We start from the raw sequence: 14,367 nt of genomic DNA, 5'->3' as shown, positions 1-14,367 counted from the left end.
CTGCCTTTGTACACACACACGCACACTCCAGCACAACCACATATACAACACAAAGACACTTCTAGGAATGCCTACACACTACTTAGCCAGATGTTTTTGTGTCCACTTAATTGTGGCCGGTAAATATTTTAGCAGATTACCGGTCAGAAGCATTGCCTGAATGAGTCCTGCATCTCAAGTCCCTCAGGCTGAGCATGAGCTGACATCTTTAAATATGGCCATGCCAAGATAATGGAATACTTTGGCTGTTTTCTATCCGATCAATAGTTGTTTATATGTGTACAGTGACACAGTATATCAGGGTCTGGGCAGACTGCCAGCAGGTGGGGAATGGCTTCAGTCAGCACTTTGGGAGATGTGGGATTGGGGGAGGAGGGAGGAGGGAGGAGTACACACACACCAAGTACACACACACACATAGAAACCCATGCACACAGATTGTGGGCCTAGAGGCAGGGTACCTTGGGATTGCATGTATTTGTGAGGCTGATGAAGAGCAGCAGTAAGGGTGGAGCCAAGAGCGCTGAAGTATTGGCGTTCAGTGCATTGTGAATTTGAAATCTATGGAGCTGCAACCTGCAACACGGCAGTGAGAATATGAGGCAGACAGACAAAGACAGGAAGACAGGAAGAAAGATGCAAACATGCATACGATGCTCTTATTTTGATCAGTTGTACCTGAGTGTTTATGCCATCTAAATCCAAACACAGTTTAAAGTTTATTTTTTAACATGATTCATATGTATATTTCCAGGTTTCTATTAGGCTTTGCCTTCACAGCCTGGCTGCAGATAAAGATGCTCATGGTTCATAGATAGTCAAACCTTTCATCAAAAATAAAGTAACTAACATGTCATAAATAAAATGTTTTTCTATACACACAGACACTATAGAAAGACCCTTCATTTCTGGTGCAGCCATGTAGTATTTTTCACATCTGTCACACCGTCTGTGCAGCAGTGCCAACATTAATTGACTCAATGATCCAACAAAACATCTGTCCAGAGGTTTCTCTCACTCCACCGCTATCAGTAAGGCAATGTCTTTGATTAATGACGACATTTGATTAATGAAAACAGCCATCGTCTTCCACTAACTGTCTCTGTTTTTATTAAGAGAGCAACCGCTCTGCTAACTTAAGCTAGCCATTTCATCTACGTGGAATGACAATGTTATAAAATCATAACACCGTGAAGCCATTCTTTGCTGCCTTCGTAATGATGAGATTTTGAATTATGTCTTGTAATCACCCTGCACTCACCAGTGGCTAACAGGTTAGAGTGAAAGCCTCGGCAGCAGTCCATAAATCCATCTTTGCAGCCTTCAAGGTTGAAATAGCTTTTGCTGCTCAAATGGGCTTAGGAGACTAAGGTGATGATGCCAACTAACCACACATCACATGCAAAGAGTAACCTGGGTGAGGGCTGACAGTATGTAACATTAAAAACTTGGTAAGCATGTCATGGCAAGCCCCCCTAAATGTTAAGATGAGAAGAAAACTAACAACATATTTACAGGAAATGTCTTTTTGTGTCAAACTGAAACAGAAATCTGACTCTGAGAGTCCTCTTATCATTGTGCAGAGAAAGTCTTTTGTTTTTTCCACTCCATTCACAACACTGTTTGCTCTACAGAGATTTAAAAGGGACCTAGCGGCATTAAAGGCGAAAGCTGAACAAATTTGCAAATATGCAAATTTCCTCTCAAGCTATACAGCGACAGCTCTGTAAGAGCCGACCGTGCTTCCCTTTAACGCTTGAAGAAACAGAAAAATTATGTTGTTTACTACTGAGCTCAGCTACAGGAGAATGGAATATCAGACTAAACTGCTAATGAGATTTACACCTCAGGATTCAATATATATATGCTTTAAAAAAGAACCAATGAAAATGCAAAAACTGAAAACAAAGTAGATGAAGAGGTGAAGAAGTTCATTGCAGTGTTCGACATAAAAGCTGGAGTGGATGGAGTCACTGTTTCCAGTCTTTATGCTAAGCTAAGCTACTGTAAGTAAACCTGCTGGCTTCACATTTAGAGTACAAACATGAAAGTGCTGTCAAAGATAAGCCTATTTCTCAAAATTAAACAATATGATCACTTGGTTTTGGTAGGGTTATCTCGTAGCTCTTCTCCACTGAAAATGTTTACTGATTAAAAAAACACACCAGCAAGTTTTATGTTTTATGGTTACAAAAAAAATCTGCCAACACCAATTTTGATCTGACAAACTCATCAGAAAATATTTGAAAAAAATCTGTTTGTATCATGTGTGCATATCATTTTTCTCTGCTTGTCCTAAAGCATTTTACTTTGTCAGGGGGACATTTTCAGTCATGACTGACCTTCATGCTTTAAACAGCAGTGATGTGCCTTGCATTTTGATGAACTGCAAGAGAGAAATAAGCTAGAGTAATTTCAGATTCTAGTCTGGTGTAGGGATTCTCTATTAGGTGTTACTGCTTTTTAGCAAACGAGCATGGTAGAGGACACTCGTGTGCCTACATATAAGTGTTTCAGTCAGTCATTGCTAGGGGAAGGTCGGCTTGCATCAGCTGGTAATCTAATATCTTACCCTCACCTCTCATTAAGGGCACATGTCACTATTATTCCTGCACCTAATAGATGAATGGTAGAAACAGAGAACTGAGAGGATTAGGGACGAGACCTGCATCTTTCAGCCAGCCCCCAGCCTCCACCTCAAAGCTCCCCAGTGTGTGCCTGCATGTTTGAAGACTGCAAAGGCCTGTACTCTGTGGAGCATGGGAGATTTGTCAATAATTTGGCCTCTGGAGAAAGGTAATCTTTACTCTGCCAGCCTTCAGGCTCCACAGCGTTTCGTGGGGGGAGGAGAGTGTCCCTTTGTGTCCCTTTTATGTGTTTACCTCCTCCGTTGCACATCCCTACAAAACTGCGGAGACACTGTAAGGATTCATGTATATCTCATACAGTAATGTCCTTCTTAGTGTGATACCGGACAAGAAGACAACCTCAAAGCTGTTCTATCGTGTGGTAAAGAGAAAAACCACCTTATGATGTTTACTCTTTAAGTAGAGCTGCTGTATCACGGGAGTTTAAGATGCAAAACCCTCATTAAACAAGTCAAAGCCACAGTTTCAGCTTCAGTTTTAATAAGTAAGAAATGTCTATTTGACCAGATCTGTAAGAAAGCTGCAATGAAAAGATTAAAATACAAATAAATCAATCTTATGAGAGCTTCCCAAGGTTACACAGTAATCCTTTCCCACATATCAAGACTTTAGAGGGAGCTGTGAAAGAAATAACTGAACTATTCAGTATTTTTTATTTGAATTTTGAGTCAAGTTATATATTAGGAAAACAAAAAGCTGGTTTAAAAAATAACTACTAGTAGTGTTTCTCTGCGTATCCCTCTGGTTTCCATAAGCACTGTACAGCAACTCAAACCTTCTATGCTGCCAATTGTATTTTACCAATAAGTTGACCATGTAATCCTTTGCATAAAACTCACTTTCAAGGGAGCATGAATGAGTAAATGATCTCAGATGCATCCAAGGTATGTATCTCTAATGTGATTTGCTTTTATAATATGTAACTTCTACACAGAGATACAGTAATAGTGACATTTTATTAAGATATTCCTGATGTTCTGTTATTAATGGTGACCATAATATAGTCAGTCCTGTTTTTTTAAGTCCTCTGGATAGAGAGCCTGAAGATTAATGATAGAAATTTGCTCTTTCTGACCCTATTTCCACACCTGTTCAGCTGCAAAGGAAATCAATGCTCTCTGATGAGACCCAATTATGCAAAGCAAAGGCTATTATTAAACTACCTGATTTAATAAGTGCATCTTTTAATATTACCTCTGGAAATATGTTCATGGTTTTCTTTGCCTTTTCTTTTTGTTTCCTTTCTTTTTTTGAACCAGATTTAAAGAAGGCATTCAATATCCCGACTTTGATGATGTCATTTTAATATTTCATCACTATGGCTGAGAAACAAGAAAGAGGAAAAAAAACTAGAATACATTTCTGAGAAAATTTCATCTTTTATGAAAACTTTAAACCGATCAGACCATCTGAGTATATCTTTAAAGCTCCCGGATAAGTAAGAAAGGGAATTCTCAGCAACAGTCACTAAAAACGATTCATCTGAAACTGATCTGAGGCATCGTCCTCACTCGTGCTTTGAGCTTCTTATGATTAACTATTCCATTTGACACCCTCACTTCTCTGACTGATCTTATGGCTCGAGGATGGTCTTCTTAACATCAGGTTTACTTCATCTTTGTTGCATTTCTCTGTCTTTCTTTTTCTCTAAATGCTGTGTCATACACTGTAGGATAGATATTGAATGAAGCCCCTGTAAGGGCGCAGCTGCTCTATTATGGATTAGATGGCGGCAGCACATAGCTCTTACCTCATAAATAGCTGAGGGAACATTTTAGGACACTGGAACATTGTGCACACTCTTCAGAGATGTGCATTTGTCTAAAAATGTTGCAAATATACTCTTCTGTGTTATACAAGGCCAAAGAATGCAGATAATTAATTGTTTTGTACTTAGAATTGGTCCTTTGTGTGATGATTATGCAGGAAATGCAGTAAAGCAGCCCTAAAATGGTGCTGCCAGGAGAAGTATTATTTCTGAAATTGGCAACAATTTTATGAACATATTGATTTGATATTAATAGAAACCAGAGGATCATCATCGTAATTGTCGTAAGAAAGCAGTAAACAAAATCTCAGGATTTTCAAAAATATTCCTAAGTGGTTTCAAATTTCTGAAGGGCATACACATTTCTTATTTATTTATTTACTAGATGTATCTCCACAGTGACATTTTGTGCCTGAGGTGCATCCAGTGCAGCATCGGTAGCAGTCTGCAGAGCTTCAGTTCAGCTACTTATGATGCACACATCAGCTTCTCCAAGTACCTTCCTGCTCCTCCACCGCCTTTTGATCCAGCCACCTGAAAGCTAAAGATAGACAAATTTTACCATTTCATCTCAAGTTTTCTTGTCTTATCTGTGAAACTTTTTTTCTCCTTATATCCTTTTAATCACTGAAGGAAGTGATGAATCACACCTGAAGAAAAGAGAAAGAGATTTCACATGAAAGGGTAGAAAGGAGAGTCTCGCGGTGTACTGCTTTTTATTGTATGTTATTTTTGGCTGTTTGATAGACAACATCTTTCTAAAAAATAAAAACAAAAAAAAAGGTAGGAAGGTTTGAATTTTGAAAAGCCGCTATGAAAATGTAATCGATCTTATTTGGTCTTGGTTTTGCATCTTTCTTTTATGTATATACATACATTATATAAAAAGAGATGTTGTAATTGCTTGATTTATTAGGCTTTCATAGAGTTGTATTTAATGTATAAATACCTTTACTGTCAGATATAGACACCAGCAATTATTCAGTACATCATATATAATTTAAAAATGAGCCAGACAAAGGTAGAGTGGTGTTCAAAGGGGCGTGTCCTTGGAATATATTCAGCAAACAAGCACTAGTACTCTTGAAGATAAAGGATGCAAATCTTAAAATATATCATATATCAATATATCCTTATCCACCCTGTGTAAGACTGGCAACCTGTCCAGCATATACCCCACCTCTCACCCTACAGCAGCAGGGATAGGCTTACTTATATCCACTATCATCGGTTTCTTCAAAAGGTGAACAACTGTCCAGTCTATATACAAGAAGAAGTTAGTAATTTAGCCAGAATGTAGACTCTGTCACAGGTAGGTGTAAAATATAAACATTGATATATATTTTCGGTTTTTTGATTACTGATTACCATTTTCTGATTACTGAAACAGACTTTGCACTTAATGTAATTATATGTCTCATGTTGAACAGTCCCAGTACCACTCATCCATCCTCACAGAAGCTGAAAGTGAGGTCAAAAAAAGCTTCGACGTTCCTCTTTGTTCAGGGAAAAACATTTTCCTTCACCCTGTCTGTCTGGCTGTCTGGCTCTGTTGGCTCTGTCTCTGCTATTATTAGCACAGACAAAGAGAGAGAGAACACACAGTCATGGCTTGGTTAACAGGGAGCGCCACAGAATGATTCAGCACTTTGTGCCAGACTGGAAAATTGTTACATTTCACGCAAAATTGAAATATATCTCTCCACTGAACATTAAGTTGTTTAATTAATTGCTAATTAATGAATTAATTGTTGCTGACAGACAGTTTATGATCACTCAATTGGTACCTACCTCAAGGATCCATTATCCTGTATGTGGTAAAATTATGCTCAAGAATTTGTTGATTTTCTTTGTCTTATTCACATTTTTTTTTATTTGTTTTTCATCTGTATGCTCTTTGCCTCTATTCTGTCTAGAATAGAGGCAAAGAGCCTCTATTCTCTCTGAGAGCGGTCACTCCCTAAGGCTGCAGGAGCACAGCAAGACACTAGCAACAAATTCCAAGGCAACAGCAGCACTAACTCAGATTAACACTTTGTTTACTGGTACAATAACTGGGATGTATGTGCATATCCACCATTTTTGTTGAACGATAACCAATGCAATGACTGAGAAAAGACGGAGATTGTGAGTTTGCCGCTGAGTCTTCTTTTTGTGTTCACCTCACAAGAACAGGTGATGTTACTGCGTTACCTGCGACACTAAACCATAAAACAAACAGTTCTGTCTGTACACATTGTAGCAGATGTATTTAGAAACTGTAAATAAATAGGTCAATGAAATGCTGGTCATTTTTGGTTTTCTGGATGTCTATTTCTGTGTGAAAGGTCACACGCATACAGACTTTAATATGCCTGCAGAGCTGACACCACAGCCCAGTGAAGAGGAATGGCTTTGATCCAGAGAAGCTGACAAACTGGTGAAATTTATGGGCAAAGCTCGCTTGCTGCACAGCCTGATTCTCATTTCCACCCCACACCACACCCCTGCAATCACCAGACAGTACATAAAACATGCCTCTCCCTCAGCACGGGCCCTTTTTTTCTTCAAGATTGCAAAGATGAAGGCATGACTAAGAAGAGTTGCCACAGTCAGTGAGGGATCTATATGTATATATAATATTTAGTAATACTTCTCAAATTAAAAAATTCAGAGGGAGAGCCTAAAATGACTTTATATTAGAGGGTTGAATGATGAGTAGATGTGTGTAAAAGGATGTATGAGACATCTAGAGACATTTTTCAACACAGAGAAAGGGTTTATTCAAGGTAAATGGTCTGCATTTCATAGCATTATATTTAATAAGTGTTTTACAGTCTCATTCATTCATTCAGACAAAAACTCAACAGCACCATCTTACAAGCATTAGCATCATACGGAGCAGCTGGGAATCAAACTTTTTACCTTGCTCACAGCAACGTTCTTCACCACATGAGTTATGTAAGTGATAATGTTTTAATAAACAATGGCAACAATGTATTGTGTATTTTAAAACAAATAAAGAATTTGGACACAATCAGATGCTTCCCTGATTGTACTGCATGATGGATGAGAATGTAATCTTTCTGTGCCTAAACTTTTCACAGTTTAACTCTATGTATTACTGGTGTACCAGTGATGCCATAATAAAATGTAAGGAATCACTGGAGGAACTGTGTTTTTCTGTGTATTTTGGCTCAGTTTGTTGTATTTTATTACAATCAGTAAAACAAAGTTTAAACAGCACTGCAGGTATGGTAATATAAGCATGTGTTCAATCATTAAAAAATGACACACTTGAGAAATCAGCCAACTGCAATGCTTATAGATTGCAGTGGGAGTGCAGGCTCAACCTGCTCTCATAGCATTCAGCAGTAAATTTCAAATTAATCCCAGATCGGACGCAGTTTCCACAAGAATCCTTTACACAATAGAAGGTAGTACAATATTTCACATTCTTTTATAGCCTCGTAAAGCTCTTATGGGTTTTTTTTTTCTTTTTTGTGGCGGTTATGAAGTGGGGACAGGGTGGCTAAGGTGCATCTCAAAATAGAAAGTTGAAGCACTCTTGAAGTTTGAAGCAATCAGAGGGAGGGCTGTTTTGTAACAGGGCTTTTACAGTATTTCACCTCAGGACTTCCATTCAGCAGCATTGCAGAGGTATAAATCTTTGAAGAACTGCAATGTGCATCATGCATGCACACGCGGTGCTGAAGCTGTCCCGCACAATCAGTGCGCAAAAGGCAAGATGGGCTAATTAAGGACAATGCGTGAGGTCCAAAGACTCCAAGGTCAAAGGGTCTGGGTCTCTGTTTGTGTGAGTGTGTGGGGCAGGGATTGGGGGTTCAAGGGTCAATGCACAGTACAGCCTTAGGTAATCCATCATATCTCTGTGATGCACAGCTTCCTGGTCCTGGGCCTCTTAAAAGCTTCAAGGTGACATTGCTTTCCAGCCAGCCAGTCTTTTTTTCCCCTAGAGAAATATTTATAAAACAATACTGACCCTCAAAACTGATTTTCATCTGTCAGTCACTTGTTGTTTTGTTTTTTCCTCTGATTTCCTTTGTCTTGACCTGTGCAATGCCTTATTTGTTAGTTATTAAATTATTTGTTGATATATTTTGTATTAAATGCCTACATTTTAAGTGTAACTTGGACATAATTATGACATTTTTTCCCACTAAAGATGCTATGCAGAAAAAAAAATCTGACTTTCCATCAGGACTGTGTTTAAGAGCTTGTTATTGATCATAGATTAGGAAATATCCAGTTCATCAATAGGGTGCATAAACAGACACAAATGATGTGTGCATAGATGAATAATGACAACTATGTGAGTAGAAATATTTTGCGTTCAACTTTTGCATACCTTCCAGTAGGAAACCATTCCCCGTCATTTTAAAGAGACATAATGAAATCACGTGCAGCCAAAATTATTTCAAGGTTTTATTGATATGGTGTCATACAGCAATACAATAATAATAATAGTAAAGAGTAAAGCATGTCAACTACATTCAATCCATATGCTTTTGTTGTCACTGCAGCTATGATAAACACTACGAAAGAGAATATAACGGTTAAACACCCCACTGAACAGAGTCGTATGCATCAAACACATGGTCAAAAGCTGCTGGTGTTTTAAGGCATTTTACATCCTACAGTATTTCTTTTACAGTATGGCTAAATATTGATTGTTGGTTTTGAATTGGTGATATACTGATCATCATTTTCCAGAGCATGTGCATTTAGAAAAGTTTGGCAGTGCTGCGAACGCAATATTTTTCTTTAGACATCCATGAAAGCTCTTTTGGTTTACAGTGTAAGGATAAAGGCTTGACATTTGCAACCACTAGCAACTCATTCAGTGTGTTTATAACTTCTTCTGTTTGACGCTATAATTCGTACAATTCATTATTCTACGAAAAAAAATCAAAATGCCCGGCTTGCAGACTTGCTGTTCTCACTCAACACATAATTCCAGTTATGATAGGCCACTGTGTAGAGACACAAACACACTTAGTACAGTACTATCAGTAGGTTTTGTTACCATTCTTAGTGTTAGTGCAGTTTGTCAGGGCATTATTCACCATGACCAGCAGCAAGAGAATAAAGATAGCTGTGTTAGAGTTGGCAGTGCACGAGCAGAGAAAACAAGCTGCAAGTCTCTTAAGCTACTGAAGGATTTCTAGTGGTGAGGTCACACTACAACAGACATTTTATCCAGTCATGGCCACAGTTAAAAAAAAAAAAAAAAAGTTGAGACGTTCTAAACACATCATGGCATGGCACGCTTCAACTAAATCATTCGAGTTTTGTCAACACTGTTTTCTTCAGGGTGACTGATATGGTATTAATTCTTGGGTTGTGCTTCATGGGAAATGTTGTTATGCAGCTGATGTGTAAAATTGATCACACCTCAATCGCTGGATCATTGTGAAAGTCGTGCATTTGTGCTACAGCATAATTTATAATTCAGTCTTCAACTGACTTTATAAAAGACTCTTTTATTATGTTTGCTCCATTCTCTAAAGTCTCAAATCTAACCTAAAGGCCTAACAAACACATGTCTAATGCAGTCATTAAAAGGTGTTGTGCATGATGATGCTCGACATAGTCGGCAGTTTTAACTTCATACAACAAAAATGTGTTGAATGAGTAATTTGCTGATGAATTCCATGCAAGCATGACATCTTCGTACACCATGCAAATTATGCCAGAATAATATATTTTTGTCTTTGTCCTAAGTCTTGATCTTACTCAAAGAGCTACATTAATATATTGTTGTTAGTGAAACTTTTCCAGGAATTCGAAAAGGGTCGGTGCTCCACTCCTTCAGCCGTTTGGGTTGTGCTCAAATCCCTTGCAATGAAAAGAGAACTGTCTGTGCAAACATTTGATTTAAGCAGGATATTCTTTGCACTGAAAAGGCTCAAAATGTTGGCTCAGTAAGACATTATCATTTATTATTGTTCATCTTATTAATTATTGTTATTATTGTTAGCTGGTTTCTTATGTAGACCGTGTGCTTACTTACTAAAGAGAAATCATTATATTCCTATTGTGGGTAGAGACCCATACCAGCTGATGTGTTTTAGATCTTTTTGGCATAGTGTGGAATGTGTTGAGAATAATTCACAGTTTGTGGAAGAAATGCACAACCGGAGTTGTTATTATTATCTACTGTGTGTCCGTACATATTGATTAGTGAGAAAGACCAGTAGAATAATGTACTGTGAAAGACCATACTCCTGTAAGAGATGCTACCTAAGTGCTTGATATTGTTTGAAGCTGAGAACAAGAGAGAACAAGAGAAAACAGATGTACTGGACTTTTGCATGATGTGTCGGTTATAATAGCGGTATAATGGATTTCCCTTGATGGGGGGAACACCTGTGGGGGTCAAAGGGGACAAGGACACCAACATAAAACAAACCTGTAGATCCTGCACTCTAATCACATCCAACACACACTAGCTCAGATATGAAAGACAATCTTACTATGCTTTTGGGATGGGGGATGAAGAGGTATGGGTTTGCAAGGCAAAGGGAAGATTTAGGGGTCAACACCAGGCTTAAGCTCTTAGTTTTTCTGATTGGTGGGAATGTCATCTTGCTGCTTCTCCATCTTCTTGGTGGTGACTACTGTCTCCTCATAAACTTCACGCTGGGACATCTTCCCACCGGATTTGCTCTCCAGCTGCTCGTCATCCTTTCCCTCCTTCTTGGAGCTCTTGCCAGAGCTTGTGTAAATGCGGGTCTGGTAGCTGTAGCCCTGCCCAGGTCCAGCACTTATGGAGGGACTGGGATAGGTGATGCCTGTCCCGATGCGGGTCTCCTCTCCCTCCAGTAGTTTCCTGCAGAAATGGTCATAAAAAGGCGTTAGAGGAAGACATTATATAATGAGAGAGGCAAGTGGTGAGGTGTCAAGAAACATACCTGTATGCTGCAATTTCTATATCCAGTGCCATCTTGACATTAAGCAGATCCTGATACTCCCTCAAGTGACGAGCCATCTCGCTCTTTGTGGTCCTCAGCTCATTCTCCAGCTCTACCATGCTTTCCTGAGCAGAAAATTAAAAATGAAAGTAGGCCAGAATTACATATTTTAAAAGGTGAAGACAATGTGTGTGACTACATGTCTTGCAGCAGACAGACAAAGACCTCTGTCAATCCCATTATTAAAATGGGCATGGTGTAGGCTAGAATTTGAGAAATGTATTAATAAATAGTAAATATTTTATTTTTAGTAAGAAGCTCTGGATCGAGCGTTTTCTTGTTTTAAAGTCGTTTTTTTTTTCTTAGAGCATTGACAGTGGGCGTTGTCAGATGCAGCTGAGCGCGCTATCCCGAAGGAACTAGTTTCAGCACCACGGACAGAGCCCGGCAAAAAACGGTTGTCCCGATCTTATTCTTGCGGTATTGTCACTAAACACTACACACATAGTAGACTATCAATTTAAATGAAACTTTTACGAGACTGCTATTTAACAGCCGAATATCATTGCAGGAGAAACCCGATGATAAGCGTCAAAAAAAAAGTAAAACAGAATTACCTGATAGTTTCCAATCTCCATATTGTGTCTGTCCTCCATCTCCCGAAGCTGCTTTTCCAGAGATTCGTTGGTTCCTCTCAGACTCTCGATCTCGATAGTCTTGGACTGCAGCTGCCTCCTGAACTCGTTCACTTCCTCCCTGCCGGCGCGGATGGCCTCGTTACTACGGTTAGCCTGCTCGGAAAGATCTGCAAACTTGCTCTTGTACCACTCCTCGGCGGACTGCAGGTTCTTTGAAGCCATGGACTCGTACTGGCTGCGAATCTCTTTGAGGGCGGAGGTGAGATCCGGCTTGGACACCTCCATTTCAACAGACACCTGTGCAGCCTGGATCATATCCGTCAGTTCGGCCACCTCCTCCTCATGCACCTTCCTGAGGAAGTTGATCTCGTCCAGGAGGGATTCCACTTTCTTCTCTAAGTCCAGGCGCACCATGGTAGCATCATCCACATCTTTTTTGAAAGCCTTGAGGGTGGCCTCCGCCTCCTCTCGGGCGCGGAACTCCTCTTCATATTTCCCCCTGAGCTTCTGCAGGTCGTCCTCAATATTATCCCTCTCGATCACCAGCTGGGACTTCTCCCCGTTCAGTTCGTCGAGCTGGGAGCGCAGTTCGCGGATCTCTTGCTGATAGAGCTCTGCCAGCCTGGACGGCTCGGTATGACGCTGTCGCAGAGCAGTCAACTCTGTTTCCAGCACTTTGTTGTGCTGCTCCAAGTTGCGCACTTTCTCGATGAACATTGCAAAGCGGTCATTAAGACCTTGCATTTGTTCCTTTTCATTAGTGCGGATGATTTTAAACTCATTGTTGAGGACGCTACTCTGTGTCAGGTCGAAGGACTCCACTGGCATAAGAGAGAAGGAGCGGCCAGACTTTCTGCTGAAAGAGCCCAGGGACGAAACGTTGCTTCGGGATAGGGAGGAGGACCGGTACCCTCCGCGAGAGGCCACGTTCGTCACCGTGCGCGATGGAGAGGATGCATAACGGGGAGAATCCCCGAAAATCCTCCGGTAGGAGGAGGAGGAAAAGACTTCAGATCCGTAGCTCATCTTCGCTTGTGTGTAGACAGAGCAGAGCAGTGGGCGCGTCTCCTTTATATAGGGGTGTCGACCCAATCACTAATTAATGCCCAACGGTAACATCCGGACTTAGTTTGTTCCAGATGCGTCAGGCAGTCCACTGTGCATATGCGAATGAACAGAAATCACTCCTGTAAACTAGATTTTTCGTTGATAGGTATATTATAAATATGACATCACTCCAGATGTGCACGGTTGACTCTATTTTTTTTTTTCTTTCAGCAAATGGAACTGTCCTTTTTGGCGCAGTGGTGATGTATCCGCGTCTGATCGCTTGTTGCTTATTTAAAACAAACAGCTAACAACATGTAATAAATGTTCCGTATAAGACATCCTTTAGCAACAGTTTCCTGCAGCCCATCTTCAGCGTTTTTGTTGCTGAGAAAAATCTCTGAAAACGGAATTTCATCTAATCCGCTCCAGTCTACAAATTCTATGCTGTTTTTAATTAACGCAGAATGACGATGACGGTGCAGTTTACTTGCAAACTTACTTATTTGCAGTGCAGCCAGGTAACATCCGTAAAACACTCTTCCCCAAACCACAGTACTGACGTCATACAACACATCTGCTTGCAGTTTCCAAATAGCATCTATTTAAATAATATGACTCATTATTTTAACGCAGATCAAGAGCGAGCCCTGCGTTTTTCTTGTGTTAAACATGCGTATAACACAATGAGAAATTTGTATTTGAAAATAAATATGTTATGCATAAAATGTAGCAGGCTGCACGAAATATAATTAGAGTTAGATTTCCAAGAAAACTGTTTTAAATAATATCTAGGGTTACTCGGACTGGTTGATTGTTATTTGTTCTGTTTGGTAAAGTGCGTATATATAAAGCCTGGTCAAACAGGATCCGACTGACAGGCCTTTGCTGCCCTCTGCTGTCAAATAGCGTTACATTGCAAGCAAACTGGACTACCGAACCGTATTAACTGCCACAGTGTTTTTATTCTAGTGTGTTTAAAATTTTTAGTGCGGCACATTCACAGTGGTGTTATTATCGTGATTTGTGGCAGAGCAAGATCATTATGAGAATGATTTATAAATAGGGCCTAGTTAAATGTGTTCATTTTGGTATTATACTCTCATCATGGACCTAAGGTTTTGTTGTTTGAACTTTGAATTCCAGTTTGCTATTAAGAATTCTTTTGTTTAGTGTTTTTAGTTGAATGACTTGACTTTAAGGTGTGTCTAGTAATGCATCTGTCCTTAGTCTTAAGTTGCACAGTATGGGGTAATGGCAAGAAAGAACAGTGAAATAAAAAGTAGAAATTTACATTTAGAACAAGGGAAGAGCAAGTAATCCTCATCAGATTGAGAATAAATCTCACTAGA

General features: G+C 39.6%; 1 protein-coding gene across 1 annotated transcript; it reads right to left on the bottom strand.

Annotated features, from left to right (window-relative positions):
* Nucleotides 1-8,838: 8,838 nt before the first annotated feature.
* inab (internexin neuronal intermediate filament protein, alpha b) lies at nt 8,839-13,218 on the bottom strand. Its single transcript, XM_005735766.1, has 3 exons — nt 11,948-13,218; nt 11,331-11,455; nt 8,839-11,248 (listed from the first exon to the last, which is right to left on the bottom strand). Exons 1-3 carry the CDS (start codon nt 12,992-12,994, stop codon nt 10,975-10,977), a joined length of 1,446 nt encoding a protein of 481 aa, XP_005735823.1. The 5' UTR covers nt 12,995-13,218; the 3' UTR covers nt 8,839-10,974.
* Nucleotides 13,219-14,367: the final 1,149 nt, after the last annotated feature.

This window comes from Pundamilia nyererei, unplaced genomic scaffold (assembly GCF_000239375.1).
Source record: "Pundamilia nyererei isolate P.nyererei 1_Seehausen unplaced genomic scaffold, PunNye1.0 scaffold00065, whole genome shotgun sequence".
Lineage (NCBI taxonomy): Eukaryota > Metazoa > Chordata > Actinopteri > Cichliformes > Cichlidae > Pundamilia > Pundamilia nyererei.
This window is presented reverse-complemented; position numbering and strand designations above follow the sequence as displayed.

What these genes read in the sequence shown, in the direction of transcription:
- inab (XM_005735766.1), bottom strand. Translation starts at nt 12,994, where the DNA reads ATGAGCTACGGATCTGAAGTCTTTTCCTCCTCCTCCTACCGGAGGATT. An exon ending in TGGAGATTGGAAACTATCAG is followed by an intron (nt 11,456 to 11,947) that starts GTAATTCTGTTT and finishes TTTTCTGCTCAG; the next exon opens with GAAAGCATGGTAGAGCTGGA. An exon ending in ATAGAAATTGCAGCATACAG is followed by an intron (nt 11,249 to 11,330) that starts GTATGTTTCTTG and finishes CCATTTCTGCAG; the next exon opens with GAAACTACTGGAGGGAGAGG.